This window comes from Prunus dulcis, chromosome 6 (genome assembly GCF_902201215.1).
Source record: "Prunus dulcis chromosome 6, ALMONDv2, whole genome shotgun sequence".
Taxonomy (NCBI): Eukaryota; Viridiplantae; Streptophyta; class Magnoliopsida; order Rosales; family Rosaceae; genus Prunus; species Prunus dulcis.
Genome location: NC_047655.1, coordinates 5,188,722 through 5,208,422, shown reverse-complemented (window position 1 = coordinate 5,208,422; position 19,701 = coordinate 5,188,722). Strand labels below are relative to the sequence as shown.

The 19,701-nt window shown below is 37.1% G+C and overlaps 4 protein-coding genes across 6 annotated transcripts; 3 read left to right on the top strand and 1 right to left on the bottom strand.

The window, feature by feature from the left end:
- Window positions 1-2,054: 2,054 nt before the first annotated feature.
- Window positions 2,055-4,608, top strand: LOC117633024 (scarecrow-like protein 30). Its single transcript, XM_034366691.1, has one exon. The coding sequence runs from the start codon at window positions 2,365-2,367 to the stop codon at window positions 4,447-4,449; it is 2,085 nt and encodes a 694-aa protein (XP_034222582.1). The 5' UTR covers window positions 2,055-2,364; the 3' UTR covers window positions 4,450-4,608.
- A 1,061-nt stretch (window positions 4,609-5,669) lies between these two features.
- On the top strand, window positions 5,670-8,464 carry LOC117633021 (scarecrow-like protein 30). 3 transcript variants are annotated; one of them, XM_034366686.1, is made up of 2 exons: window positions 5,670-5,687; window positions 5,817-8,464. In XM_034366686.1, exon 2 carries the CDS (start codon window positions 6,149-6,151, stop codon window positions 8,270-8,272), a length of 2,124 nt encoding a protein of 707 aa, XP_034222577.1. In that variant the 5' UTR covers window positions 5,670-5,687; window positions 5,817-6,148; the 3' UTR covers window positions 8,273-8,464. The 3 variants fall into 3 exon arrangements, with proteins under 3 accessions (XP_034222577.1, XP_034222576.1, XP_034222578.1); XM_034366685.1 differs by lacking the exon at window positions 5,670-5,687 and adding an exon at window positions 5,692-5,710; XM_034366687.1 differs by lacking the exon at window positions 5,670-5,687 and having other exon boundaries at window positions 5,721-5,851; window positions 5,966-8,464.
- Window positions 8,465-12,554: 4,090 nt separating this feature from the next.
- LOC117631391 (scarecrow-like protein 30) lies at window positions 12,555-15,257 on the top strand. The gene has a single exon (XM_034364514.1). The coding sequence runs from the start codon at window positions 12,900-12,902 to the stop codon at window positions 14,973-14,975; it is 2,076 nt and encodes a 691-aa protein (XP_034220405.1). The 5' UTR covers window positions 12,555-12,899; the 3' UTR covers window positions 14,976-15,257.
- Window positions 15,258-16,467: 1,210 nt separating this feature from the next.
- Window positions 16,468-18,697, bottom strand: LOC117633244. Its single transcript, XM_034366964.1, has 5 exons — window positions 18,482-18,697; window positions 18,109-18,203; window positions 17,427-17,508; window positions 17,242-17,321; window positions 16,468-17,061 (listed from the first exon to the last, which is right to left on the bottom strand). Exons 1-5 carry the CDS (start codon window positions 18,521-18,523, stop codon window positions 16,806-16,808), a joined length of 555 nt encoding a protein of 184 aa, XP_034222855.1. The 5' UTR covers window positions 18,524-18,697; the 3' UTR covers window positions 16,468-16,805.
- Between the last annotated feature and the right edge of the window lie 1,004 nt (window positions 18,698-19,701).

Below are 19,701 nucleotides of genomic sequence, written 5' to 3'. Positions count from 1 at the left end.
AGGGAGTGTTGAGGCTATACAGACGTGTTGCCCATTGGGATTGGCCAGAGAGTAGAAAGTACTTTACAATGATCCAGGCAAATCCATCCATTCCCTAGCAGAAATAATTGTAAATTTCCTCTCTGTAAATCTGTTTCTTGTGTTTCGTGGGTGTTGTGAGTGTTTCTCTTGTGGTAGACCCAAATTGCACATGATTACTGATATGTTATTCTAACAACAAAATATACAAATTATATATTTTCTATTCTCACACACACACACACACACATATATAGTTTGAACAATGTTTTCTCAATGTGTATTGTATTATTTATTATGTTGGTTTACCTTTCAGGATAATGTCTAGTTTGACAATTTTGATTAACTACATGGAAAGTGGGTTAACTCAACGTACAAAAATTGCAAAACTAAAGGACTACTTGTTTCAGATAAAATTACGATAGAGGAGCTTCGGAATAAGGTATATGACACTATAAATGTGGATCGAAATGAGTATGCAGAACCTATTTGCCCAGTTGGGGATCAAACAGATTGGGTGGTACCTAATGATATTACGAAATAGAATTGGCCTATCACCAATTACACAAAAAAGGTATGACAAGCGCAAGAAAAAGAAAATCTCATCACGTGGAGAAGAAAATCCCACCACAAGACCCTTTTCATATCTTTACACATTTGAACAAACAGAAAAGGACAAAACAAAACAGTGCAAAAGAAGACGGCTTTTTTGAATTTGATGTTTTACTTTTTATTTTTGATAAAAGAGATAATCAGTTGGGAGTGCTAACTTTTATTCTTTTGTTACCTTAAAAATCAACATTTTCAGATTTCACTGCTGCCAAAAATTTCAATAGATAGCTGTATATGGTGGGAACCCAAGAAATATTGGCTCTTTTGACTTTCACACAGCAAGACACTGAATTTTAAAGGCCCCCGATTCTTAAGGGCCCTTGAAAAAAAATTTCTTTATAGTATATATATTAATATTATAGGAATTATATATATAGTATAGCGTGCTAGACATTTGCACAAGGGCGTGTATGGTGGAGTTGGCTTTAGCGCTTCTCCATTTAACGTAGCGTCAAAGTTCGATTCTTCCTGAAGTCGGTGTATATGCTGTTTTTATATTATTTTTGCATTATAACTAAAAACTTTACATAATAAATAAATAAATGAAAAACCAAAAACCCTTGAAATAAAAGGAAACATCGAAGCTAACCACAGGAGGAGTATATATATATATTCCCCAAACACTTTCTACTCCGATCATTCTTTTAAAAAATTTATAATAAAAAAATTTCTCATCTAAGAAAAGTACTTTTTTCATTCAAAACAAAACAAAAAAAACTTCATGGCTTCTTCTTTTCTTTTAAACTCTGATTTTCTGGTAAGTAATCATCATCATTCATCAATCTCTCTTTGGTTCTTTTTTCAATCCTTTGACAATTTTAGTTATTCTTTCAATTTCAGGAATTTCAACACCAAAAAGAGAAAACCCTAATTCCTATATTCATAAAGAACACTCAAAATCAAATAGTCAAATTCAAATTTCAGGAATTTGTGTGCAACTACTCTTTAATTTGTGATTGCTAATTTTTTTTCCTATTAAACACAAATTGCTTATTGGAGGTAGCAAAGGACCTTGTAGGGGCACAATGAGCTTATTTTTGTACAAAACATTTAATTTTATCAAATAGAAACATTTAAATTTTGATGAATTTGATTTCTGATTGTCATTACATATTTATTCATGATTTTTAGTTATAAAAAAAATTGTTTATGATATTAAGTTATGCCAAATTTTTATTTATAGTATTTCGTATTAGATTATGTGAAGTCCCAATTTAAGTTCGCACAGGGCCCTCAAAATCTCAGAGACGGCCCAGCCTATATGGACTGCCTTTTTCTTATAAGTTGACGACTGACTTTGTCTTACTTATTAGTTAAGACTTTCTCAGAGGGTTCATTGCTTTTAATGTCCCAGAAAAAAGAAACCAAGCATCGGTCTGATAATTTTAATGTCCCAGAAATATATCAGGTACTCTGCAATATTTCTTAGTTTCCTTCTTGAATGAGTTTCAGAGTTTATTCCATTACTGTCTGATCAATCTTATTCCTGTTCATAAGCTGTTTTCTGTTTTTTGTTGAATCTTGCACGCTCTTTCTGGCTATTTCTCCCTGTTCCGTTGGCTCTAGTTTTATTTGGTGAGTGAATTATGACATAAGTTTCATACTTTGCTTTTTCTTTTCTTTTTTTCCAAAGCTTCTTGGTCATCAGCTCCAAAATTTCATATCACAGTTGAGTTTCTTGAAAAATAAAAATTGTGACCAAATCCTGCTAGTTAGGTTGTTTTTTCTGTTCTCATGGAAGAACTTAATTTCGGCCATGGCTCAAATTCAGTCTCTTCTGATCAAAACCTTGTAAATGGGCTCCAAGTAAATCATGAACCCACCAATAAACTTCTCCTTCCAGCCAACTTAGACCGTCCTAATGATTCAAGCACTTCTTCAGAGGGTGATACTGTTGACGGTACAGACTGCAATCTTCCTGTGCTCAAGTACATAAGTGATATTCTTCTAGAAGAACACCTGGAGGGTAAGCCCTGCATGTTGGAGGACATTTTGGGCCTCCAAGCTGCTGAAAAATCTTTCTATGATGCCCTTAATCAGATGGATCCTCATTTACCCAACCATCCCTCTTTCTCTGTGTACCAAAGCTCTGAGAACTCAGATGGTGGTTTTCAGAGCAGTAATGGCTCTATTTCTGGTTTTCAAAGCAGTAATGGCTCTATTGCTGCTAAGACAGGCAGCGTTTGGGATTTTTCAGAAACATCTCATGTCCAAACTTCTCCTGTTGAGTCTCTATCTGATATCACTTTGGTTTCAGATTCATTTTCTGATATGCAAAGTCTTGGGAATTCTAGAGGTGTAGGGGAAGGAAATGAAATCATTGACCTTGAGGGGTACCAGTGTATGCCTCCAAGTCCTGACACACTGTACAGGAATTTGGCATCCGTGCCAGAGAATTATGGCTACAACTCAACAAATGGATCAAAGGGAAAGAAGAATCGTCAAAGGGAGGACGGTCACTACACAGAAGAAGGGAGAAGCAACAAGCAGTCAGCTGCTTTTGCTGACGATTCTGATCCCCAAGAAATGTTTGATAAAGTATTACAGGGTGTGAATCCTGAATCTGAGTCCTGTTTTCATGATGAATCTTTAAACGCTGAGGGAACTAGGAAGTTGCAGCACAACAAGCAGTCAAAAGGATCTAAGACAACATGTTCAAAGAAACCGAACAGCAACCGGCAAGTAGTAGACTTGTGCAAACTGCTAACTGAATGTGCACAAGCTGTGGGAAGCTATGACCAACAATCTGCAAGTGAACTTCTCAAGCAGATAAGACAGCATTCTTCCCCCTATGGTTATGCAACCCAGAGATTAGCTCATTACTTTGCCGAAGGCCTAGAGGCACGCTTGGCTGGTGCGAGATCCCTATCATATCCACCTCTTCTATTTATGCACGCATCAACTACCGAAATCTTAAAAGCGTATCAGGTGTATGTTTCTGCATGCCCCTTCAAGAAGATGTTACACTTCTTTGCCAACAGAACAATTATGAAACAAACAGAGAAGGCAACGAGGCTTCACATTATTGATTTTGGTATTTCTTATGGTTTACAATGGCCCTGCCTTATCCAAAGTCTCTCAGAGAAAACTGGTGGACCTCCTAATCTTCGTATCACAGCAATTGAGCTTCCCCAACCAGGTTTTCGACCAGCCGAAAGAATTGAAGAGACAGGGCGCCGCTTAGCTAAATATTCTAAGAGGTATAGTGTCCCATTTGAGTATAATGTCATTGCTAAGAAATGGGAAACCATTCGACTGGAGGAACTTCAAATTGACAGAAATGAAGTGATCGTGGTTAACTGTATGCACCGGTTAAAGCAAATTCCTGATGAGACAGTAATGATGAACAATCCAAGAGACGCTGTCTTAAATTTGATTAAGAGAATTAATCCAGACCTTTTCATGCATGGGGTTGTCAATGGGACATACAATGCACCTGCCTTTGTCACACGGTTCAAACAGTTGCTCTTCCACTTCCATGCGCTCTTCGATATGTATGAGGCCACTGTCCCTCGCGACAATGAACATCGGTTGTTGTTCGAAAGAGCAATATTTGGCACGGACATAGTGAATGTCATAGCGTGTGAGGGAGTGGAAAGAGTTGAAAGGCCTGAGACATACAAGCAGTGGCAGGCTAGGTATGTGAGGGCTGGGTTCAAGCAGCTCCCATTAGACCGGGAGCTCTTGAAGAAGATGAAGACTATGTTGAAGATGATGGGGTATCATAAGGATTTTGGAATTGAAGATGATGGTGAGTGGATGCTGCAGGGATGGAAAGGAAGGATTATCATAGCTCTTTCTGCTTTGAAGCCTGCATAGGAGTTCACAATTTGATGCCTAACTGCTGGGTCATGTCCTAGGAGAAAGTTTTTAAGAGCAAATAGCCACTTCACAATTTGTATTCTCTTTGATCTTCAATGTTTCCTGTACCCTTTTTTTTTTTTCAATCTTAAATTTTCGATTTTTTGTCAATTTGCAATGGGAGCTTGATCTATGATATGTATCTTTTGAACCAAGCAATCAAAATGCAAGCAGATGAACTTGAAATCAAAAGAATGATACGCAGTAAAAGAAATTTTCAATTATATTTAACTGCAAATGAGGAACAAACCTAAATCCTGTGAGAGCAATGAAGAATAATGCAACCTAAAATTTAAGATTGTTATTCCATTGTTAAATTTGACGATGATGATGATGAATGTGTTATCCTGCCTCCAGCAATGACTTCATTTAACCTCAACTATATGAGGAATGGAATGCACTTGGTGCAATGTGCATTATAGTTCCATGAATAAATTTAGAAGTCACCTAAAACCACTTCTTCCACTGCTAGGCTTGTAACTTCATGATTCAACCCTTTTCTTTTTCTTTTTCTTTTTTTTAAAAAAAATAAAAAACGGTAACATGTTAGGTAATTGTACTCTAATGGACAAGTCACATATGATTGTCTTAAGAGGAAATATATAAAAAATAATATAAAAGATAAAACATTTCAAAGAGAAGACTCAAAGAAGATGGCTTAATGAGATTCATTTGTCACCTTTTTTCCCTTTTGAAGAGAAGACTTAAAAATGATGGCTTAATGAGATTCTGGTGAGTTCGAATGCATGGTTAAATGCTTGAGTAATGCTAAGGAGACTATATTTAAGTACCACATAATGTGAAAAGTAATGCATACGATCAAATATCAAATAAAATTAATTTATTAATTGACATGACATGTATACATCTTACGATACTTAAATATAATTTAATCACTTGAGTTACAAGATTAGAAATAATGTTATATATAATTTTTGGTTAGCTTAAAAAATTAACATGGTGAATCTTCACTTCTGCCAAAATTGGAATGGACCAACCGCAGCCAGGAAAGAAAAATTAATCACGCGTGGATTTAGACATTTTGTTGGTTAGCCCATGTGCAGTTCATAATTACGTTTATGTCCTCTTCAATCCCACACACTAAAGATGCTGATGTCCAAAACTGATTGGCCATCCTATATTTTGGATTGCAATTTTTACCAGAAGATGGCTGCTCACTTTGTCCTACTTTAAGAGTTAAGACCTTCCCAGAAGACAGGTTCATGTATATAGCTGGTTTAAAAAAGAAAAACAAAAGGAGGAGATATATAATTTATTTTATATATATCCAGTCACTTTGTCTGATCAGTATTTTTTCTCCTCAGGTATGAGGTAACTCTGCAACATCACAGACACAGAGGTACGGTGCTATGTTTGCTAGTTATTCTTATCTTTAAGGAGTTTCAGCTTTCATTCAACTTTTTGTTTGTTCAATCTTGTTTCTGTTCATAACATGTTTGCTGATATTCTTCAGATCTGAATCTCTCTCTCTGTCTCTCTCCAATTTTCTGGGTGTTTCTCGCTTACCCAATTGGCTCCAGTTCTTATTTGGTTTGTGAATTATAGGATAAGATTCAAACTTTAATTTCACTTCATTTCCAAAATTTCAATATCACTGTTGAGTTTCTTGACAGTTTCTGCTAAAGTGGTGGTTTTTATGGATACCCTTCTTGAAAGATTGTCTGTCTCCAAGGAAAAATTCCACTTTGGCCATGGCTCAATTCCAGTCCATTCTAATCAAAATCTTGTAAATGGGTTCCAAGTAAATCATGAACCCACCAATCCACCTTTCCTTCCAACCAACTCAGACCATCCAAGTGATTCAAGTACTTCTTTGAGCTCTGGTTCAGATGGAGATACTTTTGACATTAGTGACTGTAGTCAGCCTGTGCTCAAGTACATAAGTGATATTCTTCTGGAAGAAGACCTGGAGGGTAAGCCCTGTATGTTGCAGGACTGTTTGGCCCTCCAAGCTGCTGAAAAATCTTTTTATGATGTCCTTAACCAGAAGGATCCTCCTTCACCTAACCAACCCCCTCTATCTGACCACCAAAGCTTTGAGAACTCAGATGATGATTCAACACATAGTTGTCACAGGAGTAATGATTATAGGGCTGAAAAAACAGACTGGGTTTTTGATTCTTCAGAAACCTCTCATGTCCAATCTTCTCTTGTTGAGTCTCCATCTGATACCCTTTTGGCTTCAGATTCACTTGATGGGAATTTTGGAGGGGTAAGGGAAGCTAGAAAGCACCTTCCAAATGAAAATTTTGGAATTATTGACTTGGAAAAGTACCAATTCATGTCCCAAGGTCCTAACACACTGTTCAGGAATTTAGCATCTAAGACAAAAAATGATGGCTACAACTCAACAAATAGATCGAAGGAAAAGAAAAATCATCAAAGGGAGGATGGTGATTATGCAGAAGAAGGGAGAAGCAATAAGCAGTCAGCTGCTTCTGCTGATGACTCTGAGCCACAAGAAATGTTTGATAAGGTGCTACTCTGTTCTGTGAATCATGAGTCTAAGTCTTGTTCTCATGATGAACCTTTGAAAAATGAGGGAAGTGGGAAGTTGAAGCCTAACAAGCAGTCAAAATGGTCTAAAACAGCGCGATCAAAGAAACAGAATAACAAACGGGAAGTAGTAGATTTTAGCACCCTGCTAACTCAATGTGCACAAGCTGTTGCAAGCTATGACCAACGAACTGCAAGTGAACTACTCAAGCAGATAAGGAAGCACTCTTCCCTTTATGGTGATGCAACCGAGAGATTAGCTCACTACTTTGCTGATGGCCTAGAGGCACGCTTGGCTGGCACAAGAACCCCATCGTATTCGCCTCTTTTAAGTATACAGACACCAGCTGCTGAAATCTTAAAAGCTTACCAGTTGTATGTTACTCACTGCCCTTTCAAGAAGATGTTACACTTCTTTTCCAACAGAACAATTATGAAACTAGCAGAAAAGGCAACAAGGCTTCACATTATTGATTTTGGTATTTCTTATGGTTTCCAATGGCCCTGCTTTATCCAACGTCTCTCCAAGAGACCTGGTGGACCTCCTAATATTCGGATGACAGCAATTGAGCTTCCCCAACCAGGTTTTCGACCTACAGAGAGGGTTGAAGAGACGGGGCGCCGCTTGGATAAATATGCTAAGAGATTCAATGTCCCATTTCAGTACAAAGTCATTGCTCAGAAATGGGAAACTATCCAGTTTGAGGATCTTAAAATTGACAGGAATGAGCTGATTGTGGTTAATTGTATGCACCGGTTAAAGCACATACCTGATGAAACAGTGATGGCCAGCAGTCCAAGAGATACTGTCCTAAAGTTGATCAAAAGAATTAATCCAGACCTGTACATTCATGGAGTTATCAATGGGGCATACAATTCACCCTTCTTTCTCACACGGTTCAGAGAGGCATTCTTTCACTTCTCTGCACAGTTTGATATGTTTGAGGCCACCATTCCTCGCGAAGATGAACAGCGGCTAATGTTTGAAAAGGCAGTATTTGGTAAAGACATAATGAATGTCATAGCGTGTGAGGGACTGGAAAGAGTTGAAAGGCCTGAGACATACAAGCAGTGGCAGGTTAGGTATCAGAGGGCTGGCTTCAAGCAGCTCCCATTAGACCAGGAGCTCGTGAAGAAAGTGAAAACTATGTTGAAGGTGATGGGTTATCACAATGATTTTAGAATCGATGAAGATGGCCACTGGATGCTGCAGGGATGGAAAGGAAGAATTATCATGGGTCTTGCTTTTTGGAAGCCGGCTTAAGAGTTTCACAATGGCCTTCTGTGTCAGGCTGTCCTAGGAGAGAGTTTTTAAGAGTAATATACAACTATTACAAGCTGTATTCATTTTGTTCTTGATGTTTTGTGTCGTATCCCGTGTATTATATGTAAAATGTAGCTATGGTTTATGAGTTGATTGTAAATTTGCATTTATTCATCTCAGCTTCTTGACAAACGAAACTCTTGGATGATTAAAATGCGGCCAAAATATTTTAGCCTGGAAACTTCTGCAATACTATGGTCTTTAAGTGCAGTCACTTGGCTCCCGGAGCCTCAGCGCAGATTGTATGCGCAAATAGAACTCTAGATCAATAATTACATAGGTAATGTGGAATAAACTTAATGATATTTTTTTGCTATTGCTTAACAGATTTAATGACTTAAACGGATCAATCAAGCGATGAAATTGAAATTGAAATTTATGCAGTAAAATAAATAATTGAAATGAGGGTTAATCTAAACAGCATAATTGCTTAACCATTAGGTTAATGATGATGAGTGTGTCTTTTTGCAAGGTGTAAAATATCGATGATATCGGAAATATCCGTAGTCCAAAAATATGGAAATTTCGATGGAAATATCGGGATATTATCTATATCAATAAAAATTGAATAAAACCCACGGAAATTGTAAGAAAAACTTGGAAATTTTTATTGAAACTTTGGATAATGTTTATTTAGTCAATTATCTATTAGTTTATCACAAAAAATTAGAAAGAAACGTATTGCATGGTGGATTTAACTGATTTAAATTGATTATACAGCGAGCTAGCAAACACGGTGAGTGTAGAAAATATGTAGTAATTAATAAAAAAATATTAAACACACCATAATCATTTATATATAATGATTTATTACAATATTTTACACTTCATACATTGCATGGTAAGATACATGAGTGACTTAGTACCACATACAATTCCTATGAGGTTCAAAATTTTCACTATCTTCATCATCTCTATGTGTAGAGTAAGTGTATTGTGAAGAGTAGTCATCAAATGATAAATCCTCAAAATAGTTTTGTATGTAATTGTTAACATGCCGCTCATATAAATATAAATATTTTAGCTAATTATCACAAAAACTTAATGTCACATCCCGGGATCAACTTCGCCGTAGCACGATATTGTCCACTTTGGGCCCCCCTCTCTGGCCCTCACGGTTTTGTTTCTGGGAACTCACGAGCAACTTCCCAGTGGGTCACTCATCCTGGGATTGCTCTAGCCCCCAACTCGCTTAACTTCGGAGTTCCTACGACTCCGAAGCCAGTGAGCTCCCAAAAGGCCTCGCGCTAAATGGATGCGAGCGTGCACATATAAGGCACATCACCCCCTTTCAGTTGGTTGATGTGGGATCTTACAATCCACCCCCCTTAAGGGCCCGACGTCCTCGTCGGCACACTCGCACCACACGGCAGAGTGGCTCTGATACCAAATTGTCACATCCCGGGATGGGCTCCGCCATAGCACGATATTGTCCGCTTTGGGCCCCCCTCTTTGCCCTCACGATTTTGTTTGTGGGAGCTCAAGACCAACTTCCCAGTGGGTCACCCATCCTGGGATTGCTCTGGCCCCTAACTCGCTTAACTTCGGAGTTCCTACGACTCCGAAGCCAGTGAGCTCCCAAAAGGCCTCGTACTAGATGGATGCGGGCGTTCACATATAAGGCACATCACTCCCTTTCCGTTGGTTGATGTGGGATCTTACACTTAAGTGATATGGTGATTAAGGTGTCGGAGAAGTAAAATGGGAGGGGTTTAAATCCCCTTTGTGTTTTTTTTTTTCTCCCTTTTTTCCCTTTTTTCTTTTCCTTCTTTTTCCTTTTTTTCCCCTTTACATCGATATTTTCGATATTTTTGCGATATTATACCGATATTTTAACAAAATATTGCTGAAGTGTGAGCAAAATTATTAACATCGATATTTTTCGATATTATCGTCGATGGTGTCGATATTTATACAAGATGTACATTGATATATTCTGAAATATCAGTGATTCAAAAAAAACTAAAATATCTTTGATATTTCGTCGATATTATTGATATCTCAAACTACGCTCTTGATACTTACTTTGTTTTCATAAACAAGTTAATTTCTATGCTTCTCTAGTTACACATACTCTCTTGCCTCTTACTTGTTCTACTAGAATATCCAAAGGCCAAAATATCCAAAGATTTACAGACTGCTAGGCCTCATCGACAGTCCTTCATCTATTTAAGGACTCAAAGTCAGAATTCTCTTACTCTAATATTCAGATATTCTTGATAAAGTTTACTAGTTCACTACCTAATACCAATGACTGAGAATATGGACCAACAATCATTTTATATTCTAACACCGAAGTACCTATAAAGATTTCATCCTCCACCAATAATTAGTGGGTAAACCATGGCAGCCAGACAATATATATAGCTTATGTTGAGGGATTTTTCAAATTTGTTTATTTAAGGGACACCTTTGTAGGGTTCATTACGCATTGTATTTTACTAATTCAAATCGTTTAGTCTGTAGATATTCATTCACAGATCATCTATACAAAAAATATCTTGAATCCGATATCATTTGACCATTCAATTAAGTTATTGAAATTTGAGTACTTTCTTGAAGCACCATGTTCATTAATTTTGTTCATCTCAATTAGATGCCTTAATGATTTTCAATTTGTCTGATTTTTTACAAGAATGATATATAAATGAAGACTTGAAAAATATACGATTTGGATTATTGAAAAAAATTCGTAGGGTACCCTAAAAGATATTTCTCAAATAATATTTAAAGAATCCCTTAAGAGAATGAGACTGAAAAAATATATATATCCATTCAAAGGAGAATTTTTTTTATTTTGGGAATTTGGTTGGAATGTGGGTTAAATGCATGAGGAACAAGGTGGACTGGACTCAGTCAATACTGGCAAGTGGGTGCTAGGTATGTTGGTGCAATACTTCAATAGTCTTGTCTGGTTTGCCTTGCTCTGTTGTACTGTTCCTTCTCTATGTCATTCTTGTTTGTTTCCCTTCCCTTGTTGAGCAAACAAAGAAAATAAATATGAAAATGAATAAAGAAGCAAATGACATCATTTTGTGTGCCACATGAGAAACCTCGATGCATGAGTCAAGCCAGATGGAGAAACAATCAAAAGTCAAAGCCTTTCTCTGGGAAATTCAAAGGACTGTTTTGGTTGAAAAACCCCACCATATCTTATTGATAAATGATATAACTAAAGTTGGGTGGGAATCAAATAATTTAATGTGTCTAGCAGAGATACATATCAAATTGGATGAATCTGTCCCATCATCATAAAATGTCAAACAAAATTGGATCCCCTTGAATAATACTTTTCTCCTTTTATGATTGAACGATTTGAATAGATTAAAGACAGCAGCCCACTGCACCATTCCGGGGTTTTTCTTTCCTTAAATATAATGCAGAAAGTTTAGAACTTAATTTGTTTGTGTTGTTTCAGATTGTGTAATGTGTCTCATGCACTTAGTGAGCCTTTAGCTCTAGAGGTAAATTACTGACTCTATATTAATGTTAGATATTCAATAAGTGTTTGACTTTTGTCTTCTGCTCTTTGGTAGGTCAGTTGTATAGGGCAACTTTCTCATAAAATAATGGAACTCACATGCAAACCCAATATGTGAGTCACATCCCACTTCGTGAGAGGGCTGCTCTATACAAGAATCTAACAGGAAAAAAAAAGAGTATCATGCAAACCTTTTGCACTTCACATACAGATGGATGTGGTGCTTTTGGTTCCCAAGGGGTGAAAATATCTTATCAGAACAGTCCAAGATTCTTCTCTTGTTCATTGTTTACTATAATCTCTCTATGCTCATCATGATGGAGACTACATTATTGATTCATTTTGTAAGAAACAATGGCGGCAGAAAATTAGCCTTTGTTTCCAGTAATGACAATCCAAACGTTATACAATAACGAAAGCAAAAGGTGAAGGAGGTGGAGATAATGACCATAAAATACAAGCAATTGAGGGTAGATTTGGCACTAAGTTGGCTGACTTATGAGGCAGATTCAAGTAATCTGATAATTAATTGCTTTTTATATTAATGCATGTATTAAAGAATTATTCAATGTTGGAAAGAGAATGTGATGCTTTATATTTTCTTTTTTATAAAATTTCCTCCAACAAGATTGATCCATTTTCAGGATAAAGATTGCCTTCTCATTTCCTGGAAGGTGTGGTCTGTTAAAACTGTGGGTCAAAATTCTCTGTTCATCAGAATCATCACCATTTTTGTTTAGTAGTTTAAGATATTGAGCACTGAAGTCCAACTTGACTGGTTTTGTAGCCCTGAATTATTCTAAGTTGGCGGCTACTTGAATAAAAAAAAATCCAGTAACATATAAACTTTCATAAACACTTCCCTACTCTCTTCATTTACTGTGATTTCTCATATGCACCCTGCAAGTCTAAGCTTTTCATATCTGAACAATTTTTTTTTGTACACTTTGGTTATTTCCTATTCTCATAGTGATATCCAAGGTTTGATATTGAACATTTTCACCTGAATCTTGTTTTTTTTTTCCTTCCATTTGCACGTCTTGTAAGATTTAACTTTTCTTGAATCCTGTTAGATTGGTGGCCTTGATGGATACCTTTCTGGATGAAATTCCCAGTTCCATGAACAAATTCATATTTGATCAAGGCTCCGTCCCGGCCTATTCGAATCAGAATATTGTTACTGAGTTTGAAGCCGATCATGATTTCACAGATCCCAGTTTCTTTCTAGTCAATCCAGACCCTTCTAGTGATTTCTCCTCATTGTCGGGCTTCAGCTCAGAGGTGGATTCTCCAGACAGTCAATCCTCCAATGCTATTCTCAAGTACATAAATGAGATGCTTATGGAGGAAGAGTTGGAGAATAAGCCCTGCATGCTGCAGGACTGTTTGGCCCTCCAAGCTGCTGAAAAATCCTTACATGATGTCCTGGTTCAAGAGTATCCCTCTTCAGCCAATTCACTTCTTACTTCAGTTTACCAAAATATTGAGAACCCAGATGAGGGCAGTAACCACAGCAGTAATGGCTCTGTTGCTGCTAGCAACTGGGTTGGCTCAGATTGGGATTGTGTTCAAGATGTTTTCCAATCCTCTCATATCCAAATTTCTGCTACTGAATCTCCTGCATATACCCTTTTAGTTCCAAATCCTTTACTTTCAAATGGAAAGGGTGAAATCATAGATGTAGAAAGCAGCTCATCATTTCCTACAGAACCAAAGGAGCTGGCTAAGGATGTGAGTTTCAATTCAGTCCAAGATGGGAGTAGCTCACCAAGTGGATCAAGGAGCAAGAAAAATCGTCAGCGGGAAGACGACGATGATCTTGATGAAGGGAGGAGCAACAAGCAATCAGCTGTTTATGCTGATGAATCTGAGCTACCTGAACTGTTCGATAAGGTACTGCTCTGTCAAGGTGAAAAGCAAGAGTCTCAATCATGTTCTCCTCAGGAATCTGAGCACAAAGAGGGGAGCGGAAAGTTGCAGCTTAACAGGAAGTCAAGAGGATCCAAAGGCAAAAACACACGCAAGAAAAAACCGGATGACAATACAGGAGGGGTTGATTTATGGACACTGCTAATTCAATGTGCACAAGCTGTTGCAAGCTATGACATAAGGACTGCAAATGAGCAACTCAGGCAGATAAGGCAGCACTCTTCTCCCTACGGTGATGGAACCCAGCGATTAGCTCATTACTTAGCCAATGGCCTTGAACTACGCTTGGCTGCAGGAGTTCCCTTGAACCCAAAAATGTCAGCTGCTGAACTCTTGAGAGCTTACCAGACTTACATTACAGCATGCCCCTTCCATAAGATGTCAAATTTCTATGCTAACCGAACAATTGCAAAACTAGCAGAGAAAGCAACAAGGCTTCACATCATTGATTTTGGCGTTCTCTATGGATACCAATGGCCTTGCTTGATCCAAGGCCTCTCCAACAGACATGGTGGACCTCCCACACTTCGCATTACTGGAGTTGAGTTTCCCCAACCAGGTTTTCGGCCTTCAGAAAGGGTTGAAGCGACAGGGCGACGCCTGGAAAATTACTGCGAGAGATTTAAAGTCCCATTTGAGTATAATGTCATAGCAAAGAATTGGGAAACTATTCAGTATGAGGATATCAAAATTGACAGAGATGAGTTGATTGTTGTCAATTGCTTGTACCGATTGAAGAACCTACCTGATGAAACAGTGACAGACAGTCCAAGGGATACAGTTTTGAAGTTGATCAGGAGAATTAACCCAGATATATTTATTCATGGTGTAGTCAATGGGTCCTATAATGCACCCTTCTTCGACACACGCTTCCGGGAAGCACTCTTCCATTTCTCTTCACTGTTCGACATGTTCGAGGAGACTCTGCCCCGAGAAGATCAACAGAGGCTACTCTTTGAAAAAGAAGTATTTGGTAGGGATGTTATCAATGTAATAGCATGTGAGGGTTCAAGGAGGTTTGAAAGGCCTGAGACATACAAGCAGTGGCAGTTTAGAAACAAGAGAGCTGGGTTTAGGCAGTTACCACTGGACCAGGAGATCTTGAAGAAAGTCAGGAGTATGGTAACGTCAGAATACCATAAAGATTTCGTTGTTGACGAGGATGGCATGTGGGTCTTGCAGGGATGGAAAGGCAGAATAATTCATGCTATATCTTACTGGAAACCTGTTTGAGACTTACAGAAGGAGACCTCATGCCATGAGAAATTTCTCTTTCATCTTTGTTCCCACAGTTATAATCAATGTAACAAGAACTTTCAAGGGTTGCTATCCATGTTACGTTCTTCTTTGGCTTCTCTGGCATCGAATCGAAAGCGTTGCCCGATGTGTTTCGTGCTAGCATTCAGCCTGGCAGAGATTAGCTAGAGCTGCTTAGAGCATGATGCATATGTACTAGCTTTAAAATGGGCAAGGTTAGCTGTGTCCTCTATTACAAACTGATTTGCATGTACTACATAATTCAGCTTAATGAAAGTTTTTTCTGATAAACAGAGAGTTACGTAGTTTATAATTGACTCTCATAGTTCTTAAATTTCTTGGTATCATGATCTGTCTCATAGCACTAATTGCTGGTTAACAGCATATTTATAACATCGTCATGATTTGTTACTTACTTGAAAAGAAAACAATTATTTTATTATCCAAATGACTGACTGAAAAATACTAACGTCTTTACAGTATTGATGTAGACAAATTCCGAATTTGAATCATAATATCCAACAGCATACACTTTGGATCAAAATTCTATCAATTCATCTCTCTTTCAAGCCGTGCAACATTCCATCACCTCAAATCGAGATACTCGTCTTGCAGGCTTCAGCCAGAACAATAAAGAGAATATCAATGTTCAAAGTCATTGATTTACAAGCTCACACATGCTTATCAAACACTGATCTACTAGGTCTCGCACACGTCTACTATGTGTTGTATTGTTTTTGCATCCAGCTTTACTGAGATCCATGTTGTTGCCCTTCTTCATCAAGAGATGCTGTGCCACAACCTCAAAGCAATGGGGTAGTGAAAAATAAATGGTCAACACTTTCAACTGCAACTTTACACATATTGCACTAATGAGGTGATAAGCTAATGTTCAGCCTCGTATTTTGAATTACATCACAGATAATGCTTCTTCCAGAACTAATTATCCAAGCAAGTATTTGCACCTTGCAAGGAATCTTAGCCTTTCAAATCATCAAAGATGGGTAGGAAATAAGGAGTGAAACAAATAAGGGATTATTTCTCATCAATCAACTGGCTAAAAATTAGGAATTTGAAACATAATAGCAGCATTGGTCATTGCAAAATATACCTTTCCCTTTATACTAGTGTGCCAGTAAATCATAACTAACCAACATTCACAATCCAAATACTAACACATAAATGTAATGCACAATCCCTATTTTGGCCAGTGACGCAGACAAAGTGGGCTGGACAAGGGCCACTCTTTTAGATCCGTGCATATTTTTACAACTACGGCATCCTGAAAATTCCTTCATGTTTATACAGAACCCAGAAAGGCACATAAATCAGTGGCCTTGACATTCAAAATTTTCTTTAGGAAAAATCAGACTTTAGGATGGGTCTTGTGATGTTCAAAGCAACATATATGCCAAAAGTGTAGCTCATAATAATGTAATCAATGTTTTCTAAGTTTGATTGGAATAAATAATGCAAAAACTAGTACAACTTTATGCATTCATCTTTTCCAACTAGTGCATGAAGTTCGGGAGAAATAGCCTTTGGCACTAGAGGGTAACAAATAACCACAACTTTCAAACAGAACCCAGTTTGAATAATCCTAGCAGCACTAGCTAGAAGTCTTTATGTTTTTTTTGGGTCGGAAATAGAGAAACCAGTTCAGCTTGAAAGCTAACAACTTTAAATGGCAGTTACAAAAACTGAGCGTCGAAAATTTGACAGCAAGATTACAGATACAAATTATAGGGCCTGAAAGCCATTCAAAAATAAAATTCACACAACTGCAAGTGAATCACCTAGTTATGTTCAACCTCTTTTGTTTTGATTTTTTGTCGGTCTAAGAATGTTCCAGTCCAGCTTTTCACCCTTTGGTTTCTTGAACGAGCCTTTACTTTTATTTGGTGATGACAGCTGATCACCTTGATCAACTTTGGGAGACTTGTTCGGATATTGTTTTCCAGAAACTACTTCAGACGGTTTTCTTTTATGGTCTCCATCACGCTCACAATTCGACTTATCAGTATTTGAGCATTCCGCTTTATCCGTTGAGGACCCATTTTCTCTGTGGAAATGCAAATAGGAGAAAGAAGATAGGCGAGCAGAAACCAAAAATTTTGGAAAAAATTTAGGCAACGTATATTTCTTAGTCTCAACCCATTGGAGCAAAAAATTCATTTACAAAGACAATACATTCTTATAAATAAAACAAATAATTAAAAGACTGAAATGTCCAATCACCCACCTAAATGACCCTTTTTCACTTTGGATACCAGAAGAAGTGGCAGCAGGCTGACAAGGGTTTGCCGATGCTTCATTCAGTTTCTATCATGGAAACACTTTTATGTAAGGTGAACAAAAGCCAATCAAGAAGTACACAAGAAATTAATAGTCATCGGAAATCTTAAGGTCCATGAACCTTATACTCACATCAATCAATGGATTGAAACTTTGAAACGACATCCGCCCTTTAATTGCTCCAGGATGGGGGTCACCTTCCATTATGACCATACTGCAGCATGAGCACAGCCGTCCACATGAAGTAAGTCAAATTTGAAGAAACAAGGTGGATTAATGTAACTAATGAATAACTATAGCAGGCAATTGCAATCATCTCTGGTTCAATGCACAGAGTTATCTTAACTGACGCCTTAGGGCATCTATGTTGAGTCATTAATGCCTTTGCATCAACAAACTAAAGGCTTCCGAAAAGGGTAACCTTATGAAAGCTAATTATGTAAAATTAGCCCTTCAAAGTAGTAGCTTACGGTTAGGCGCTACAAACTGATTCTCCAAAAAATCATCTATCACAATCCAGACAATATTGCAATACTAATAAATCCAAAATTTCTTCAACTTTTTAGATACTGCACCTACGTTCACAAAATAATTTTTCCCTTTGGCAATTCAATAAAAAAGGTTCAAGAAGCGAAGTACTGCAAAAGCCAATATATGCTTATGCCTGAGGTGGACATAAAACTATAATGAAATTCTAATAATCCACACTGAACCTTAAAATTATATATTCTTTCATTAATGTAACCCCAGAAGTAAAACAGCTCAAATACTTAGAGAAATATCAGAACAAGGAATAAACAGAAAGAAAAGCTACCACTTCCTTATTTGGCTGGCAGGGAAAGTAGAATCGCCAGCAGGTTTGACATCTTCTTCTTTCTTCTCCTCTCTCTGAGTTGCTCTTTGCATGAACTACGGTAATAACCCAAAACAAAAAAAAAAACAACCCATATGCATTAATGTATTTGAAAAGCTAATTATGGGTTTACCAGAAAGTTAAAAAAATTCAACATTAAAGAACGCCAAGATGAATTTAAGCAAACCCCTGATCAAATTTCACGTGGGTTTATAAATAATAAAAATAAAAACTTCAAACAGAAACTAATACTGACCATTAATTATTAAAAAAAAAAAACAACAAAAAGGAAAAGGAGTGTGTTTCGTGTAGCTGTTCTCTTCAATTCTTTTACCTTTAAGTTCCTAAGCGTGCTGGAAAGCTCTCGCTTCGCCATATCACCGTCGGAGTTTTTCCTCCAATTGAAAGCTCAAGGCGGGAACTTTAAGCTTGATTTCTCCGTGAAGGCTCAGTTTTGTCTCGCCGTGAAGGAAAGAAGCTTCCTTTATTTGTTCTCCAACTTCAGCCGGGGACGAAGAGGATGAACGAGGGTTTTGTTTTGGGGAAGAATGGTAAATTACAGAACAAAAAGACAAATATGTCCCTCGCTAGTGATGGGCTTTCTTTAGGCTAGCCTTTGGGCCAATCAGAGTACCAAATGTTACTAGCTTAGATCTGGACTGCAAAGGCCCAAATCAGTCTCAAAATACAAGTCATTTTATAGTGAGGGAGCCATATAGATGTGAACTTAATTTTAAAGAAATTATCATATGACTAATATGAAGATCCACATGAGGGGTCCATATATGACACAATCACTATAGAATTTCGCCACAAAATACTTGTGTGAGAGAGAGTTGAATTCAAGTAAGGTTTTTTGTTGTTGAAAGGTTAAATACAAACTTGCACCCTAAAATTTTAAGGTTGTGATTTGATCAAGTTTGACATAATTGTTTAATGATTTAATAGTTCTTTTTGGTTATTAAGAAAGAACCAACCGTCAACCATGTGAATTGAAACGAATTGGATTGGATTTGATTAAATTGTAATATTAGAAATCTAATGTACATTGGATTATATTCTAAATATTAAAATATTTGAATCCACGAACACCGTAAATAGCTTTGTTTTAAAAGTTTCATATGGGTCCCATAGAATAAAGCTCGAACTCTGTCATATATTGTTCATACCTTGCAGCTTGGTTAAATTTAAAAAGTAAAAAGAGGCAAAATTCTTTAAAACGCTCAAATTGGGCTATTTTTCATAACTTTTCGTTTCTTTTGGATTACAATTTTATTGTAATTAACTTTAGTTTAGTGGTATTTGTCTTCAATTAATTAAAAGATGTGTTAAATTCAACTCACATAGATGTCAATGACAAATATTAATAAAGAGTTCAATACCTAGTTATATAGTGTATTAACCTGTTATGAAAGTATCTTATATATATATATATATCTATTTTTTGTTTTGGTTATTAAAGTATCTTTATATATCATATCTTTTGTTAAAGAACGAAAACCGAGGAATTTTGTTGGGAAGTGATTGCTTGCAAATTGAAATAAAAGAAAAGAA